The 15291-nt window shown below is 39.4% G+C and overlaps 2 protein-coding genes and 2 pseudogenes across 2 annotated transcripts; all 4 read right to left on the bottom strand.

Annotated features, from left to right (window-relative positions):
- Window positions 1–27: 27 nt before the first annotated feature.
- LOC126622068 (chloroplast envelope quinone oxidoreductase homolog) lies at window positions 28–2054 on the bottom strand (annotated as a pseudogene).
- A 519-nt stretch (window positions 2055–2573) lies between these two features.
- On the bottom strand, window positions 2574–3896 carry LOC126622067 (chloroplast envelope quinone oxidoreductase homolog; annotated as a pseudogene).
- Window positions 3897–6575: 2679 nt separating this feature from the next.
- LOC126622719 (chloroplast envelope quinone oxidoreductase homolog) lies at window positions 6576–7671 on the bottom strand. The gene is made up of 2 exons (XM_050291452.1): window positions 7659–7671; window positions 6576–7345 (listed from the first exon to the last, which is right to left on the bottom strand). Exons 1-2 carry the CDS (start codon window positions 7669–7671, stop codon window positions 6714–6716), a joined length of 645 nt encoding a protein of 214 aa, XP_050147409.1. The 3' UTR covers window positions 6576–6713.
- On the bottom strand, window positions 7594–10162 carry LOC126622065 (UV-B-induced protein At3g17800, chloroplastic-like). The gene is made up of 2 exons (XM_050290721.1): window positions 9690–10162; window positions 7594–8568 (listed from the first exon to the last, which is right to left on the bottom strand). Exons 1-2 carry the CDS (start codon window positions 10028–10030, stop codon window positions 7770–7772), a joined length of 1140 nt encoding a protein of 379 aa, XP_050146678.1. The 5' UTR covers window positions 10031–10162; the 3' UTR covers window positions 7594–7769.
- Window positions 10163–15291: the final 5129 nt, after the last annotated feature.

Genomic DNA, 15291 nt, shown 5'->3' with positions numbered 1-15291 from the left:
ACATTAATCCTAACCTTGTTATTTATAATATCAAATCATGAAAAAAACCCAAAAAACAAAAAAATAAATCCATAATTTATACATATGCTTTATTCTGTTGCATATGAAGTTTACAAGCCTTACAATACTAAAAGAAAAAAGAGAATAAAAATCATGAAATGAAGAAATTTTGCCTGCGTAGTTAAGCTCCACGATGATTCCCAGTCCAATGGCTATTGATTCTCTAAGCCCAAGCCTCTTCAGCCTTGCTCAGAGGATGCGTCGAGTCGATCACCGTCTTGAGTTTTCCTTCCTTCACCAACTTCACAAGACAATCTAGGTTCTCAGCCTTGGGATTTATAATCAGTAGCGCCAGCTTCTTCTTGGAGAAGGTGATTTTCTTCAGAACAAAAGTAAACAGATTGCTTGCACCAATAATAAGGTCTATTACCTTCCCTCTTGCACTCAGGTTGGCCTCAAAAACTGACCAAGGAATTGCTTGTGAGGCACTGTGGATCACGTAATCATATTTCCGACCAGACGGGCTCTTTAGGGCTATCTCCTCGGGGGTCTTGTAGTCAAGAACCTCATCTGCCCCTAAGCTCTTGACCAATTCAATGTTTCTTGCTCCACAAGTAGCCGTTAGATGAGTGTTTCCCAGCTTTGGTAGTTGAACTGCATAGAGACCAACGCCGCCAGCAGCCCCAGTGATAAGTATGTTCTTCAGCTCACCGGTTCTATCAAGCTTGAACCCTGCATCCTTGGTGAGAGCCTGCCTGCCTGTCTGTCTGTCTGTCCGCATTGCGGAGCCTGCCTGTCTGTCTGTTCGCGTTGCAGAGCCTACCTGTCTGTCTGTTTGCCTAACAGAGCCAGTCCGCATCTGCTTGTTGGCAAACTCATGACATGTACCGCCATGAGTTTGATGGGGGGTGTTGGAATTTAAGGTTTTTATTTGAGTTATTGTTTTGGGTATTTTCTTTGTTAGAGTATTTTCGTTATTTTGTTTATTAGGGTTTGCTTGAGGTTTTACTATTTAAACAGTGCTTTGTATTAGGTTTGTTCAAGTTGTTCAATAATATGTTTCTTTCCATTCTGTTCATCTGCAACTACTGATTTCTCTTTGGCTGCGGCAAACTCAGCTAGTCCACCACCATTCTATTGATATGATGAATAACAAAAACATGAACTTAATTTTTATTGAAACTTCTATTTTTTTATACGATCGGTAGTGGGGGAGGGGGGAAACCTGACTCAGGTTCTTAGGTGCACGAGTAAATATTCTTTACCAGTTGAGTTACAAGTCCCTTGCACATGTGAAACTTACACTTCAAGAAAGGAATAAAACGAGAACTTACGCTATAGCTAAGTAATGCCACAACTTTGTCACCCACTTAGAACTTCTTGACTCCTTGTCCAACCTCTACTATCTCTCCAGCTACGTCAGTAACTATAACCGACACATAATGTCATCAGCAAAAGTTAACAAAAATCAACCTACTGGCCCAAGACTTGACGACATCAAATTCATAAATCACAAAACAGGTCTCATTATCTTTGTAATTTGCGCTGACGCAAAAGAGAACCAAATTACCAGGTGTGTGAGGCAATTTGTGCAGTAAAAATGGGCGTGCGAGGCCCTTCTGAATTTTTAAATCACCTGGATTCAGACTAGCTGCTTCTAGTTTCAATAGAACCTCATCTTTCTTGAGGGTAGGGATTGGAATCTCAACATGCTTCAACGAAAATAATTAAAGAGACACAACACAGATGGCCTAAAGGAACCACCTGCAAAACATATGTTTGATGCACTCTTAACCGAAAAATCCTCTTGGTATATTTGCCTATGCTAGAAACATAAATGCGAAACTGAGGCGAAATCTAAATAGGTTATATCAGGGTAAAAATTATAAAATAAAATAAAATAAAAAAATAGAGGAAAAAAGAAAGTTCCAAGAATTCTACAAAGAGATAGAAAACATAAAGAAAAGGAGCAGATAACAAAGAACCTTCAAGCCAGAAGGTCCTCCACCAAAGCTTTTGTACTGAACCGCATGCATAAGCTTCGCTGCCATGGCTGCCAAACTCTGAGATTGAGATGGTGAGACTCTGAGGAAAGAAATTTTTGTATGCTTCATCAAGTGAACCCCATATTATATAGACCAATGCATCATCATGTGAACTGCATATATATATATATACTGTGACGTACTCGGTTTATAAATTGTTCGAAAATTTTCTGTGCGTTCAAAGTCAACCCCTGATAATTGTTGTATTGGAACATTTTTTTTTTATTAATGATGATCTCATTTGACAAAATTGAACATGATTTATCTTTTCATTATTCTATGAAAATTGTCTTCGAATCACATAAATTAAGAAAATTGTATTCTGAACTTGTCCTGCATATATCTATAACTCTGTCTTGGCCATCAAGCAAAATCTAACCAGACTATATATTGTTGAATAACTGTATTGTTTTCTTAATTACTGATTCATTATTCCTAAACGTTTCGAGTAATCTAAGACACATTAAAATGAACATTAAGCCGAAAGTTAGTACTTAAAATTTAGAAATCCAAAGATAATTTCTCTGATTAAGGTTCCACAATGATCTTTCCAGTAGCATGCCCATCTGTACTCTTAGCCCAAGCATCTTCAGCCTTGCTTAGAGCATACTTCGAGTCAATCACAGTCTTGAGCTTTCCTTCCTTCACCCACTTAACAAGATACTCCAGGTTCTCAGCCTCAGCATTCATGAGCAGCCGGCACCAGCTGCTTCTTCGAGAAGGTGATTGTGTTTAGTACCAAAGTAAGCAAGGCGCTAGGAGTGACGCTAATGTCTATAACCTTCCCTTCTGCACTCAAATTAGGCTCAAATGTTGACCAAGGAATGCCTATTTCCTACCAGCTGTGCTCTTGAGAGATGCCCCATCAGGGGTCTTGTTCTGCCCCCAAGCTCTTGACCAATTCAACGTTACGTGCTCCACAGGTGTCTGTGACATGAGTGTTTCCGAGCTTTGCTAGCTGAACTGCATAGTGGCCTACACCGCCAGAGGCAGCAGTGATCAGTATGTTCTTCTGCTGGCCAGATCCATCAAGCTTGATGCTTGCAGCTTGGGTGAGAGCCTGAAGAGCTGTTAGACCGGCAATAGGTAAGCCAGCGCTTTCTGCTGCTGAAACTTCTGGGGGCCTAGCAACTGTCAGTCTCTCACTGGCTACCGAAAACTCGGCCAGTCCACCTCCATTCTTTTTCAATATTTAATATGACAGCAGAGATGATATCAATAACAAACATATTAAAATTCATGTGAAACTTATACCTAAGATAAAATGAGACTTACAAAAAGATTGAGCAACGCCACAACTTTGTCGATGGCTTTGAATTTTTTGAAGCCTTGTCCGACCTCTATGATCTCTCCGGCCACATCATTAACTGTTCTAGATAATCTCATCAGCCAAACATAACAAAGCAACCTACCAGCTTACGATTCAAAACCGGATTATGGGTAAAAAGGTGTAACGAAATTACCAGGTATGTGAGGGAGTTTTCCTGGAAACAAAGGCCATTGAATTCCTTTCTGAACTTTCCAATCAGATGGATTCAGACTAGCCGCTTCCAGTTTCAGACACACCTCGTCTCTTTTCGGAGCGGGAATTGGAATGTTAACATGCAGCAACAAACATAAATCAACTTTAAGATTCTGGTACTTGAGATTGTGAAATGATTTCTTCTCAAAACTACAATTTAGCAGATTAGAGAATGTCCACAAGCAAAAATCAAAACAGGAAGAAAAAAAAAAGGCAGACAAATTAAAGAAGCAGAAAAGTTAAGAAACCTTCAAACCAGAAGCCCCTCCACCATAACAGTTGTACTGAACTGCATGCATAAGTTTGGGTGCTGCCGGCACAGCTGCCATAACTAGAAACAGAGAGAATGAGGGTGGGGAGACAGAAATTTTTGCAGCCCCATCAAATGATTTTATCAATTGTTGGACAACTTTGGCTGGTCGGGGAAGTCAACGATGAGGTCTGAGCATTTTGTTTTGATTCAAGGGTAATTTCACATTAGTATATCCTAAGTTTGTAATTTTGTCTGACATAAATCCTCACACATCAAGTTGTGAAGGTTGGGGACAACATAAGTGCTACGAAAACTGCTCTCGGGTTACTAATTTCTAGATGTTAGAATCCCTTTAGGCGGCCCTATTTTGTAACTCACATGCATCTATGGTTAGAAATCACTTGAGTGCACGATCGACTAGCTGCAGTACTCCTTAGTGCAACACGGCCAAGTCAAAATCTTCCAGCATATTTCTACGTGCTTGAGTCTTGCAGTAGTGTCCATGAAAAGAGGAAGAAATAGGAAATATACTAACATTTTCTTCTTTTCTATCTCAAAATCGATACAAATTTCGTTCTTATGCTTTAGGATGCACAAATATTACAATAAATTGAAGATGTCTTTACAAACAATCAAGCATTCTCTGTTACATATTCAAACGCATCCTTAAAATCATTCCACGTATTATTCACAATACGATAAACCATCTCAGAAAACCCCTTCGAAACCTCTGGAAAATCAGTGAGCAACCCATCGACCGATTCAAGAGAAGTCTTTGTTTTCTCCACGAGACCTACAATCGCAGAAGTGGTAATGCCAGCAAATCCTGTGACACTTCCTTTCAGAAAATCAAAGAAAGTAGAGATTGTAGCACTTATTGCTTCCATTACAAGTCCCGCAAAGTACTCAGAACATGACTTGATAACCTCGGTGACTAGTTGCAATGTGCCATGGATGGCTTGGCCTGGTGTTCTGAATCCCTGGATCAATAACACGAGAATATGAGCCGTCGCAGAGAAGATCAAGCGCGTAACCAAGTTCGATACGAAGCTCAATGCGAAGAAGATGAGTTTGAGAAGGAACACAACCATCTTTGCTGATTGTTTCGAGTCTTCGGGGTAGCTTTTAGTGCAGGAAGCAACTTGGTTTATTATATACGTGTGATCAGAGTTGAGGTCACAAGGCTACGCTGGCCTATACGCAATGCTAGTCGTTTACCATTGGAGTGGAAACCCCTTAATTTTAATTTGTTGGCTGTAATTTTTTAAGGAGCAGTTGTTGAATCGTTATCTTCCGGGAAATTGCGAAGTCACTAAGAAATATAAATGGAGCTTTCATATGACCGATTCTAACTAAATCTAATAGTAATTAACTGAATCAAATGGTTTCGATTTGATGTAATTGCTTACTCAAAACATAATCAAATCAAGTCGGGGTTATCAAATAATTAAATGAGTTGAAGTCTCACATACAACATGAACAATGAAGTTTCCTTCGGATACATTAAACGCATTAGTACTAATCTGCGGATTATGATCCAAAATCCAACTCAAGCATGAGAACTTTACTATCACACATATTACTAGTACATTATACCAAAGGCACGCATAGATAACCAAAAACAGAATTCAGAACTGGGAACCGAGAACATAGAATTCAGTTCAAGTAAAATTACCCATGCCACAATACCGGTACTTTCCGTCATCTAGGTCTAGTCTAAAGGTCGTACCCATTGCACAAGGCTCCCGCTTTACGCAGGGTCTAGGAGAGGTGAATGTGGGCTAGCCTTACCCCCATTTTATAGAGAGGCTGCTCCCAAGTCTCGAACCCGAGACCTACCGCTCATGGACGAAGGCACTTGCCATCGCACCAAGTGCGACCTCTCATCTAGGTCTAGTCTGTGATGGAAAAAGAGAGTGGTTTCCCAAACACTTGAAAAGTGATTAAACCGAGCACTCCATGCAATTTATCAGGATACAGAATCTTTTGAAAAAAAACCTCACTACACAGATCAAAAGATAGGACGAATGTCCGATTTTCAGAACTCCGCTTTGCAATCCAATATACAACTCCACTCAAGAATGCACCCCTGTTTTGCAACAAACTGACCTCTTGTGAAACATTAGGAGCTGCAGTAATTTTTCTCCAAGAGTTCAATTAGGCTGTAAACCTCAACGCCAAGTTTCTTGCCCAACCTCTGAATGCTCACCACCTTATGGTCGTTCGCCCCACCGTGAAACCCAAACCAGAGAGCAACCAAACTGCTTTTGGGCTGAATGAGGCCCTCGGTAAGTCTCTTGAGTTTTCTAATCGATGGATTCCAAAGGTATACAGAGCAGAGGAGCCTTCTCGCTTTTAGGTTTTGTAACACCAGAGATACAAAGTAATTCATTGCAAGAACCATGAATGCTAAAATCAGGCTTGTCCTTAGGAGGCTCTAAATCCAAACACTTGGCAAATGTTTCAGCATCAAAGAGTGACAAGCAATTTAGCTCAGCATTGCGGATAAGCAGATAATCACAAGAACTTTTCGCAGCATTCCTTTCGAGATGGAAGTTTATGAAACTATAGCTGCTGACTAAATTGTTCTAAGATTGGCATACACACATACACCGTAAAAGAGATTTCGAAGGTAATCAAACACTACTTCTTGCATGGATTTCTGGTTAAATTTGTGAGAATTGCAAAAGATAGGCTAAAAATCATTTCGTGGTACAACGATAAGAACTTACAAAAATCTGGCTAGTTATCAAAATTTCCCGAACGATCTTTCCATTAAATCTCCATAATGATTTTGTGTCAAAAAAAAAAAAAATTACCCACGCATACATAAATCACCAAACATTATTCTGTTGCACATGAATTTTATAAAATCCCAAGATATTTTGTGTGATTAAATCTCCACAATGATCTTCCCATTAGCATAGCCATCAGTTCTCCTAGCCCAAGCATATTCAGCCTTGCTCAGATGATGCTTAGAGTCGATCACCGTCTTGAGCTTTCCTTCCTTCATCAACTCAACAAGATACTCCAGGTTCTCACGTTTCAGATTTATGATCATCGGCACCAGCTGCTTCTTCGAAAAGGTGGGTCTCTGTAGAGCACAAGTAAGGTCTATAACCTTCCCATTCGCACTCAAATTCTGCTCAAAAGTTGACCATGGAATGCCTGCTGATGCACAGTGAATCACAAAATCATATTTCCAATCAGATGAGCTCTTGAGAGCCGTCCCATCTGGGGTCTTGTAGTCAAGAACCTCATCTGCTCCTAAGCTCCTGACAATGTCAATGTTACAAGCTCCACAAGTGGCGGTAACATGAGTGTTTCCAAGCTTGGCTAGTTGGACTACATAGTGACCGACGCCACCAGAGGCACCAGTGATCAGTATGTTCTTGAGCTGGCCAGTTCCGTCAAGCTTGATCCCGGCTGCTTGGGTGAGAGCTTGGTGAGCCGAGGGGCCGGAACTAGGTAAGCCTGCACCTTCAGCTGCTGAAACTTCTTGGGGCCTAGCGGCCGTCGAGAATCCTTAATTGAGTGTCAAAACTGATCATTTTATTGATATAATATTAGTTGAACAGAGTTTACTCGTGTACACATCAAATCCTATGATCAATCCTATGATCATGTGCGTTCGAGTTGTGTAACATGTGTCCGAAATTGTCACCCGTAGCGAATCCCTATCAAATTCATTGCCTTGGGTCCTAAGTTAACCACTCCACCAAGTAATCTCATACATAAATTCGCAAACCACCATCCCACAGAAAGGGTGAAAATTGACTGGGAATCAAAAATATGTTTTATTTATAACCATGATATACACTATACAATAGAAAGTCACCGGGTGCTTCCATGGCAGAGCCAAAAAGCGGAGTACGAAATCCTTGCTATTTACGAAGATAATTAACCCAAACCATATTCGGGAAAAAAAACAACTAACCATATCTACTAATCAGTTCTCCTTAAGCTTATATACTGTCCCAATGCATTCTTCGGTGTCCCAGAGGAATGAACCAAAGGCGACAGCCTCTAGAACCAGCCTCTTCAGGCTTGAATAAGAAGTTAAGATAACTTCATCGGTCTCAGGCGAACCCATGCTCTCATCATCGCCAAAGAGTGCACAACAGTGATTCTTAATTAAATTCACAGCGACCTCGGATCTCAGTTTTGCGCATCTCTGAAGTGTATCAGGTTCAAACCCCATCACGTAACACCTCAACTTTCCATGAGTCTTCTCCTGCCTACTTGACCTTTGAAACTTCGCTTGAATGTTGCCAATGCGGCCAAAGAGAAGATTTTTGTTTCCATTAGGACACATTTCCAGAAATTGAAGAGAGGTTCTGTGATTCAGAGGAAGGTCTTGGCTCTCCAGAGTTAGAATGCAATCCAGGCTGTGTCTCAATGAGGCAGATTTCAGAAAGTAACCATATAAGATGGAAGCCACATATGCTTGACCAAGTGTTTGACGCGTGATCTTTGTCATTGCCCAATTGTCTGTGACGCTAGACTTTGCTCTCAAGCCAATGACTGTGCTTACATGTTCCCTTATCATCTCCAAAACGTCCATGCTGTAAAGGGACTCTAGCTCCCAATCCTTTGAAGGCCATATCTCCAGTCTCCCATTGTAAATGCATCTAGAGAGCTTAGGAACCAAATGAACTTTGATCTCGGAAAACTTGTAAAAGACTAAGAGGTACATGAAATCTTCCACAACAGTCTCGCACTCCTGCTCCTTCAGTTGTGCAATCCTCCTGGCATTTCAGTAATATATTAGGTCAAAGAAATAGATATGATTCTAAGGAAATCTAATTGGAAATTCCACATACGAGAGCTTCAACCCACCAAGAACTTACAAGGATTCGTTCACCAATTTACTTACGCTAATAGGGTAAGGGTCGCTAGGCAAGAACACCCAGCAACATGACTGCAGTCACCGCCTGCCTATGTGCACAGGTAAAAAGTGCATGTTAGGCATAGCAAGTGCATTCACGAATGCCCTACCCAAAGATCATCATTGTCGTTCCTACACCGACAAATTTAAAAGGTAACAACATAGAAAGCAACAATTTCCTTATTGATGAACTAGCTTTCACATATCATTATAAACCACAGGGCAATCGAGCCCTTCATATGAACATAGTGATTTCCTAACTAAGATACAACAAAGGAACCTCTCCATCCTCCAACACTGTATGTCATAGTCAATATGAGTCTATCCATCTTCCAAGCAGAATTTTGAACAGAGCAAAAAGAAAAGGAAGAAGCAAAAAACAAAACTTAGTAGAAGAGCTTTTAGGGTAGTGACTTTCATACTCCGGTTTTATCCTTCTGCACTCCTCCTGTCTTTCTTTCCGTGCCTAATTCACCCTTTGAATTATTCAATCCAAAGGCTAGACAAACAGGGAGGAGTGCATGGGGAGAAACGGGGATTGCAAAAAACACTACCGCAGCTCATATCACACAGCATACTAAAGAGCAGCACTTGATCATCTTGGTAGAGCATTAAATTACAGTACGCCGAAAACCCATCATGTTCATTACAAATGCTTACGAAATAATGAAAAAGAACAAGTTCTAATACCATGGTAACAACTATAAAGTTGCCACTTTTTACTCATTAGGAGATGAACAGTTAGAGGGATTAGAGTTTAGATTCTAGTAATTTTTTCAGTTAAATTTCTTAAACATCAAATCAACAAGTACCAACTTAAAAGTTTCAATCTGTACGAGAAAAATCAGAAGGAAAAAAACACATTAATCGGAAAAATAGCACATTAACATGTTCCTATGAAAACAGAGAAGTGATATTTCAATATCTACCCAGAAAAAATTAATGAATAAATAAATAAAGCGATGAGATTTTGGCAAATACCTATGAAGGCAGGCTTCATGAGAGGCGGCGCTGAGAGACGCACGAGAGAGAGCGAGTTCCCGATCATCGGCCAACTTCTTCAGCTCCTGAGCCACGGAAAGGTGGAACAGCCGCGGATGGTTCTGCAAGACGGTGCAGAGGTCCTTTCCGGGTCGGGTCCGCGGGTCGAGCGGCGAGTTGAGGCTGCTGAACTCGCAGTGGCTCGCCCCGGCTCCGGCGACGACGGTCAACGGCCTGAAGAACCGATTTGCGGTCAGCGATTGGACGGCGGAGCGGGGCGGGGCCAAGGCGGGGGTTATGCAGCGCTTGAGGGTTGAGAGCGGGGAGAGACTATGGTCCATCAACGATGGCTGGAATTTGGATTTTGAGAGTGGGAGTGAAAGTTGAGAGCTGTATTTTTTTTAAGGGGGAGAGGAATATATGGGAAAACTTTGGATAGGGTTGTCCGAGTGGTTGAGTCAGAGAGGGAGAGGGATTGGGCGGCTGCGATTGGTAGTAGTGTTGCGTTGGGACACGTGGCGCGATCCTAACCGTCTGTGTGTTATACTGACGTAAGAAAAGATTGAAGGTTTAAGTTGTTATTTTTTCATACTTTTTCGTTTCATAGTGTTATTTGAACTCAGAATAAAATTTTGTAGAGGAAGGATAAGCGCGTTTGTAAGACTTTTATAAGGTTTAAGTGTAAGTAGAGAAATTATTGTGCGCGTCAATCATGGCAAGTAATCTGTATTACTCATTATTTTATTCCTACAAACCTCGATTCAAATGTGTCGTTCATATGAATCAATTAAATAAACTAAATGGTTCAACTATCAAACATAAAAATTTATACAAAACTAAGTATCAATTTATTAACGAGTATATATTAATATTATCCTCACTATATGTTAGCCGAACTTGATAGGTACTACTCTAAACTGTACAAAACACTATAATTTGGTATCAAATTTATCATTCATGCTATAATAACATCGCATGACAATATTAGAGCTAAAGCAAAGACTTTCCGAATTTGAGATATTCCCTAGTACCTCCACTGGTCAATGGAACAAATATCACCAGATGGTTGGTATTCATTGATGTTTAAGGACATTGGTTTGCTGTGGACCCTATGTGTTTGTATATTTCGATTGCACCACGTTGACCAATGACCGCTCATTTAACCTCAATTATTAATTTTTGATAACGATTAGGATAAGTCGCTTTATTAAGTAGTAAAGTTGTAGTGAGATGGGAAGTAATAGTATAATAATCGATGGATGATAAATCGTTAGACCTAACCCAATTCTTTATCATTTTTGTATTTTTGGAGTTGTACTCAACTACCCGCAATGCTTTTTTTTTTTTCTTTTTTTTTTTTCTAAGAAGAATCGGTAGTTTTAATTGAAAGAAAACTAACAAAACAACTTAAAAATTTTAGTTTTTAATCAAAAGTACTAAATAAAGATGTAAATAAATAATATCATGAGTGACTTTTTAGGCTAAAAATGTCATTAACGTTAAAAGTAAACAGTATCAGAAGTGTTTCATTAAAACTCTCTTTATTGAAAGATCAAAGAGAACATAAGTCTTGGTTGAAGCACATCCCAAATAGAATATCGGGGTTTCTCAAACTAAATAATTGAGCTACTACGAGATAAACTGTCACGCCCCGATCCTGACATACGTCTAGAATCGACATGTGACGTCATCAAATAACCATATATCTAACATACCCGCCTCCGGGATATGTACCAAGTACATCTCATGCCTCGAATTGCGTAGTACAAAAAATTACTACGCAATTTTTTTGTATGCTTTATGGCTGCATCTAACCTCCTGTTAGACTGCCTACGTACCCTCAATAAAGATCAAGTCATTTGTAGTTCGTCATTTTACTACACTCAAACATCCATCACATAAATCGCTATGTCTTAACAATATGTCACAATGCATACCATGCGATATGTCAAAGAACCAATGACGAAGCACAATATTCTTCTCAAGCCACATTGATCAACTAAAATAATCATAATAATAACATCCATATTGTGAAATCTCGTTCCCGAAATTTCAATATTCTTTATGTATCTCGTAGTTTAAATTTGTATTTCGCGATTACGTTATCTTTAATAGCTAATTTTAATTCCGTTTATTTTAGGAATATTAATTGATTGGCTATCGAGTTTGAAGTTTCATAATCAATCTTTAGCAATCGTCGACCTTTTGAAGTTACAACTAGTGTTTTCAAATAAATTTCGAAACCATGAACGCATAGGCGAAAACCGTTTGCGAGTCCGAACTATAACGATATTGTTGCGGATGTTTGAAGTTGTGATACTATAGATTTTAGGAATTATTTATCTCCCAATTTGTGGGTAAGAGGCCCATACCGATATTTGGATTAAGGGACCAATAAGTTAGAAGAGGGAAGGGACCAATCAGATTTTAAAAGAAAGGTTAGGCAACAGCCAATCAAAAAAGGGCAGAAAAGAAAAGAGGGATTTTTCCACTTCCATTTCTGTTGACCATACACCCACGACACCACCTTTGAGCCGGTTCTAATTCCGGCCATTTCCACCATATTTTCAGGTGATCTTCAACCATCCCACATCTGCCACCTCTTCCATTACTTCTCATCTACCATCTCCACCCAATTTCGAAGGAATTTTAAGCCCAAAAACCGTATAAATTGTGCGGGTGCCCGAAGGTTTTTCACGGTGATTCCGCCGTTCCAGCGAGTTTCACCACTCACCACCACCCTTAATCAACTTCCCTTTGACCCAGGAACAAGACCCAATCAATTGTAGGGGCGTTGGAACACTGAGGAATTCGAATCAAGGAACACCCATTTCTAGGGTTTCCGAAGGGTTTGGATGAAATTGGGACACTTCCTGGTTGAATTGGACTTGACCACAAGTATGAAAATTTCTCCCCTCATTAAGATATACTTGCCTGTAAAATTTGGTAATGTTTTAAAATAGTTGAATTTTCCGACGAGTCGGGGCGGCCGACAGCCATCCACGGTGGCGCATGGACAGTTGGCTAATTATGTCTTCTTAAGTTCAATTAGATGCCTTGATTCCATAATTGATGTCCATATGACATAATTTGATTGTTTGAAGTTAGTTTCATTACGATACATTACTTGATCAAAATATGAATCGACAATCTGACCGTTGGATCGTCACCAAACCTTAATGCGTAATAGAACATAATATTTGAGGATAACTGGAACTGACGGATTGGCAATTCGACATACAGATCTTCCTGAATTAAATTTCTAAGTTAGTAAAATTAATTGCTAACCGCCACCTAATTCTAGCAATTGGCGGAGATCCGACTGTCGGATCGTGATGAAATTTTATTATGTTGTTCTAGAATCATAATGTGTATTTTAGAAGGTTATGGACCTGAAATCCAATATGCAGATTGATCGAGAGTTGACTTTTGGTCAACATGTCTCGAATCGTTTATAAAGTTAAAATTAGTATTAATAAAGGCTCAGTGAGGCTTTGTGGCTTATATCGGTGAGTGACTTTAATATATGTGATATGATGATTACCCGATTCTTAATATTAATATCCTCTGTGGATATGACTTGGTTTTATAAATGTGTTTTCTGTTAAAATGTGACTTAGTTTTATAAATGTGTTTTCTATTAAAATGTGATTTTTTATAATTGGTCATCGATCTATTTTTATTAAATGTGAATTGATTCATGGATTGATAATATTTGAAAGTGATTTAATTGCATAATGAAATGTTTGTTAAATTGAGGGCTAGTAGGAGACCATGACCTTACTTAGCTAATTCGCGATAGGGGGTCACGAGTGGTCCTGCTTGGTTAATCCGCGATAGAGGACCATATTATTTATGGTTAATCCGCGATAAGTGATCCTTATGGCCATACATACTTAGGAGTGATCATGTTTGGTTAATCTGCGATAGGTGATCACTGTCTAACAGTTTCGTAGGTGTAACTCTGCTTGGTTAATCTGTGATAGGGGTCACTATCTACTTAGTTATCTTGGTCCTGCTTGGTTAATCCGCGATAGAGGACCATGATCATGCTTGGTTAATCCACGATAGGGGACCATATTTTCTATGGATGGTGCTTGGTTAATCCGCGATAGGCGATCCTTATATCTTTGGTATGGCCATACACACACACACACACTTAGGGGTGATCATGCTTGGTTAATCCGCGATAGGTGATCATTGCCTAACATATGTGTAGGAGTGACTCTGCTTGGTTAATCCACGATAAGGGGTCACTGCCTACTTGGTTACTGCATGGGTGGTTCTGCTTGGTTAATCCACGATAGGGGGCCACTTCCTCTTTGGTTACATATGTAGGCTTTGGCTGAACTGCGTCCTTCTAGCCCTAGTTTTTAATGCACATATGAACGATGGTTTTTGGGAATCTTGTGGTTTGAATTAGAAAAAAAAAGTTGGATGTCTGGGTGACTCTTTCAGAGTTTTCAGAAACTTGATTATGATTTCATAAAGCATGATTTTATACTTGATGTTTATAGATTGCGATTGATGGTCTGTTTTTTTTTAATATCACATACTTGTATTATTGTCACTCACCTGAGCCTCGCTGCTTATCTGAGTGCCTGATTTGCCCAGTGTACCAGTCCTATAATATACACATTGATTTTACATGTGACAGGTATGGGTAGATTACGAGAAGCATCTTGGTATTTTAGTTTCGTTGAATGGTCCGAACCCGAGATTGTTGGATTCCGTTTAGTGGTCCGGAATCCTTGCTCTTGCTCATGTCCATAAGGTTAGTCTAGAACCCTAGATTCGAGTGGATGGGAATTACCCCTAATAGACCTTGTGAATCTAAATTAGAATTACCATGTTTATTACTCATAATCCAAGTAGGGAATAATATAGAGTTCCTTAGTTAAATTCGTGAAATGATATGTTATCGCATTGTTTGATTAACATAATTAAATGCTAAGATCGTGCATCTTTGATTCATGAATTGATTAATTGATGGGATTGTGAAATGACACTGGATATGAGTGTTGTATTATGATTATTTTAGTTGATCAATGTTTCTAGAGAATAATATTGTGCATTGTTAATTCTTTAATATGTTATACGCTATGAATTGTGATTTTATATGGGGAAACATGATGATTTATGTGATGGATGAAGTGGAAATGTTAATCGTCATGTGGGATTGTTATGTTGGATATCATTGTTATTTTTATGATTAGACTTGTTCATAAATATAGGTAGAGAATATGATTGTGCATAGTCATTTGTTCTTTGAAATATTGCATGATATGCATTGTGGTATATTGTTGGGACATAACGATTTATGTGATGAATATTCGAGTGTAGTGAAATAATGGACTACGAATGGCTTGATCCCTATTTAGGGTACGTAGGTAGTCTAATAAGGATGTTAGATGCAGCCATAAAGTCTACGACGAATCATTGAACAGTTGGATTTTAAGTTGTGTTTTGCCATTTCCCGGAGGCGGGGTATGTTAGAGATTCGGGTATTTGGTGATGTCCCGTGTCAATCCTGGACGTATGTCAGGATCGGGGCATGACACATATCCAAAGTCATTCCGCAATCACATCAATTAATCAACTT

The sequence above is a fragment of the Malus sylvestris genome, chromosome 5, assembly GCF_916048215.2.
Source record: "Malus sylvestris chromosome 5, drMalSylv7.2, whole genome shotgun sequence".
In the NCBI taxonomy this organism is placed as follows: Eukaryota; Viridiplantae; Streptophyta; class Magnoliopsida; order Rosales; family Rosaceae; genus Malus; species Malus sylvestris.
The sequence above is the reverse complement of the archived record's forward strand: the minus strand, read 5'-3'. Positions and strand labels throughout refer to the sequence as shown.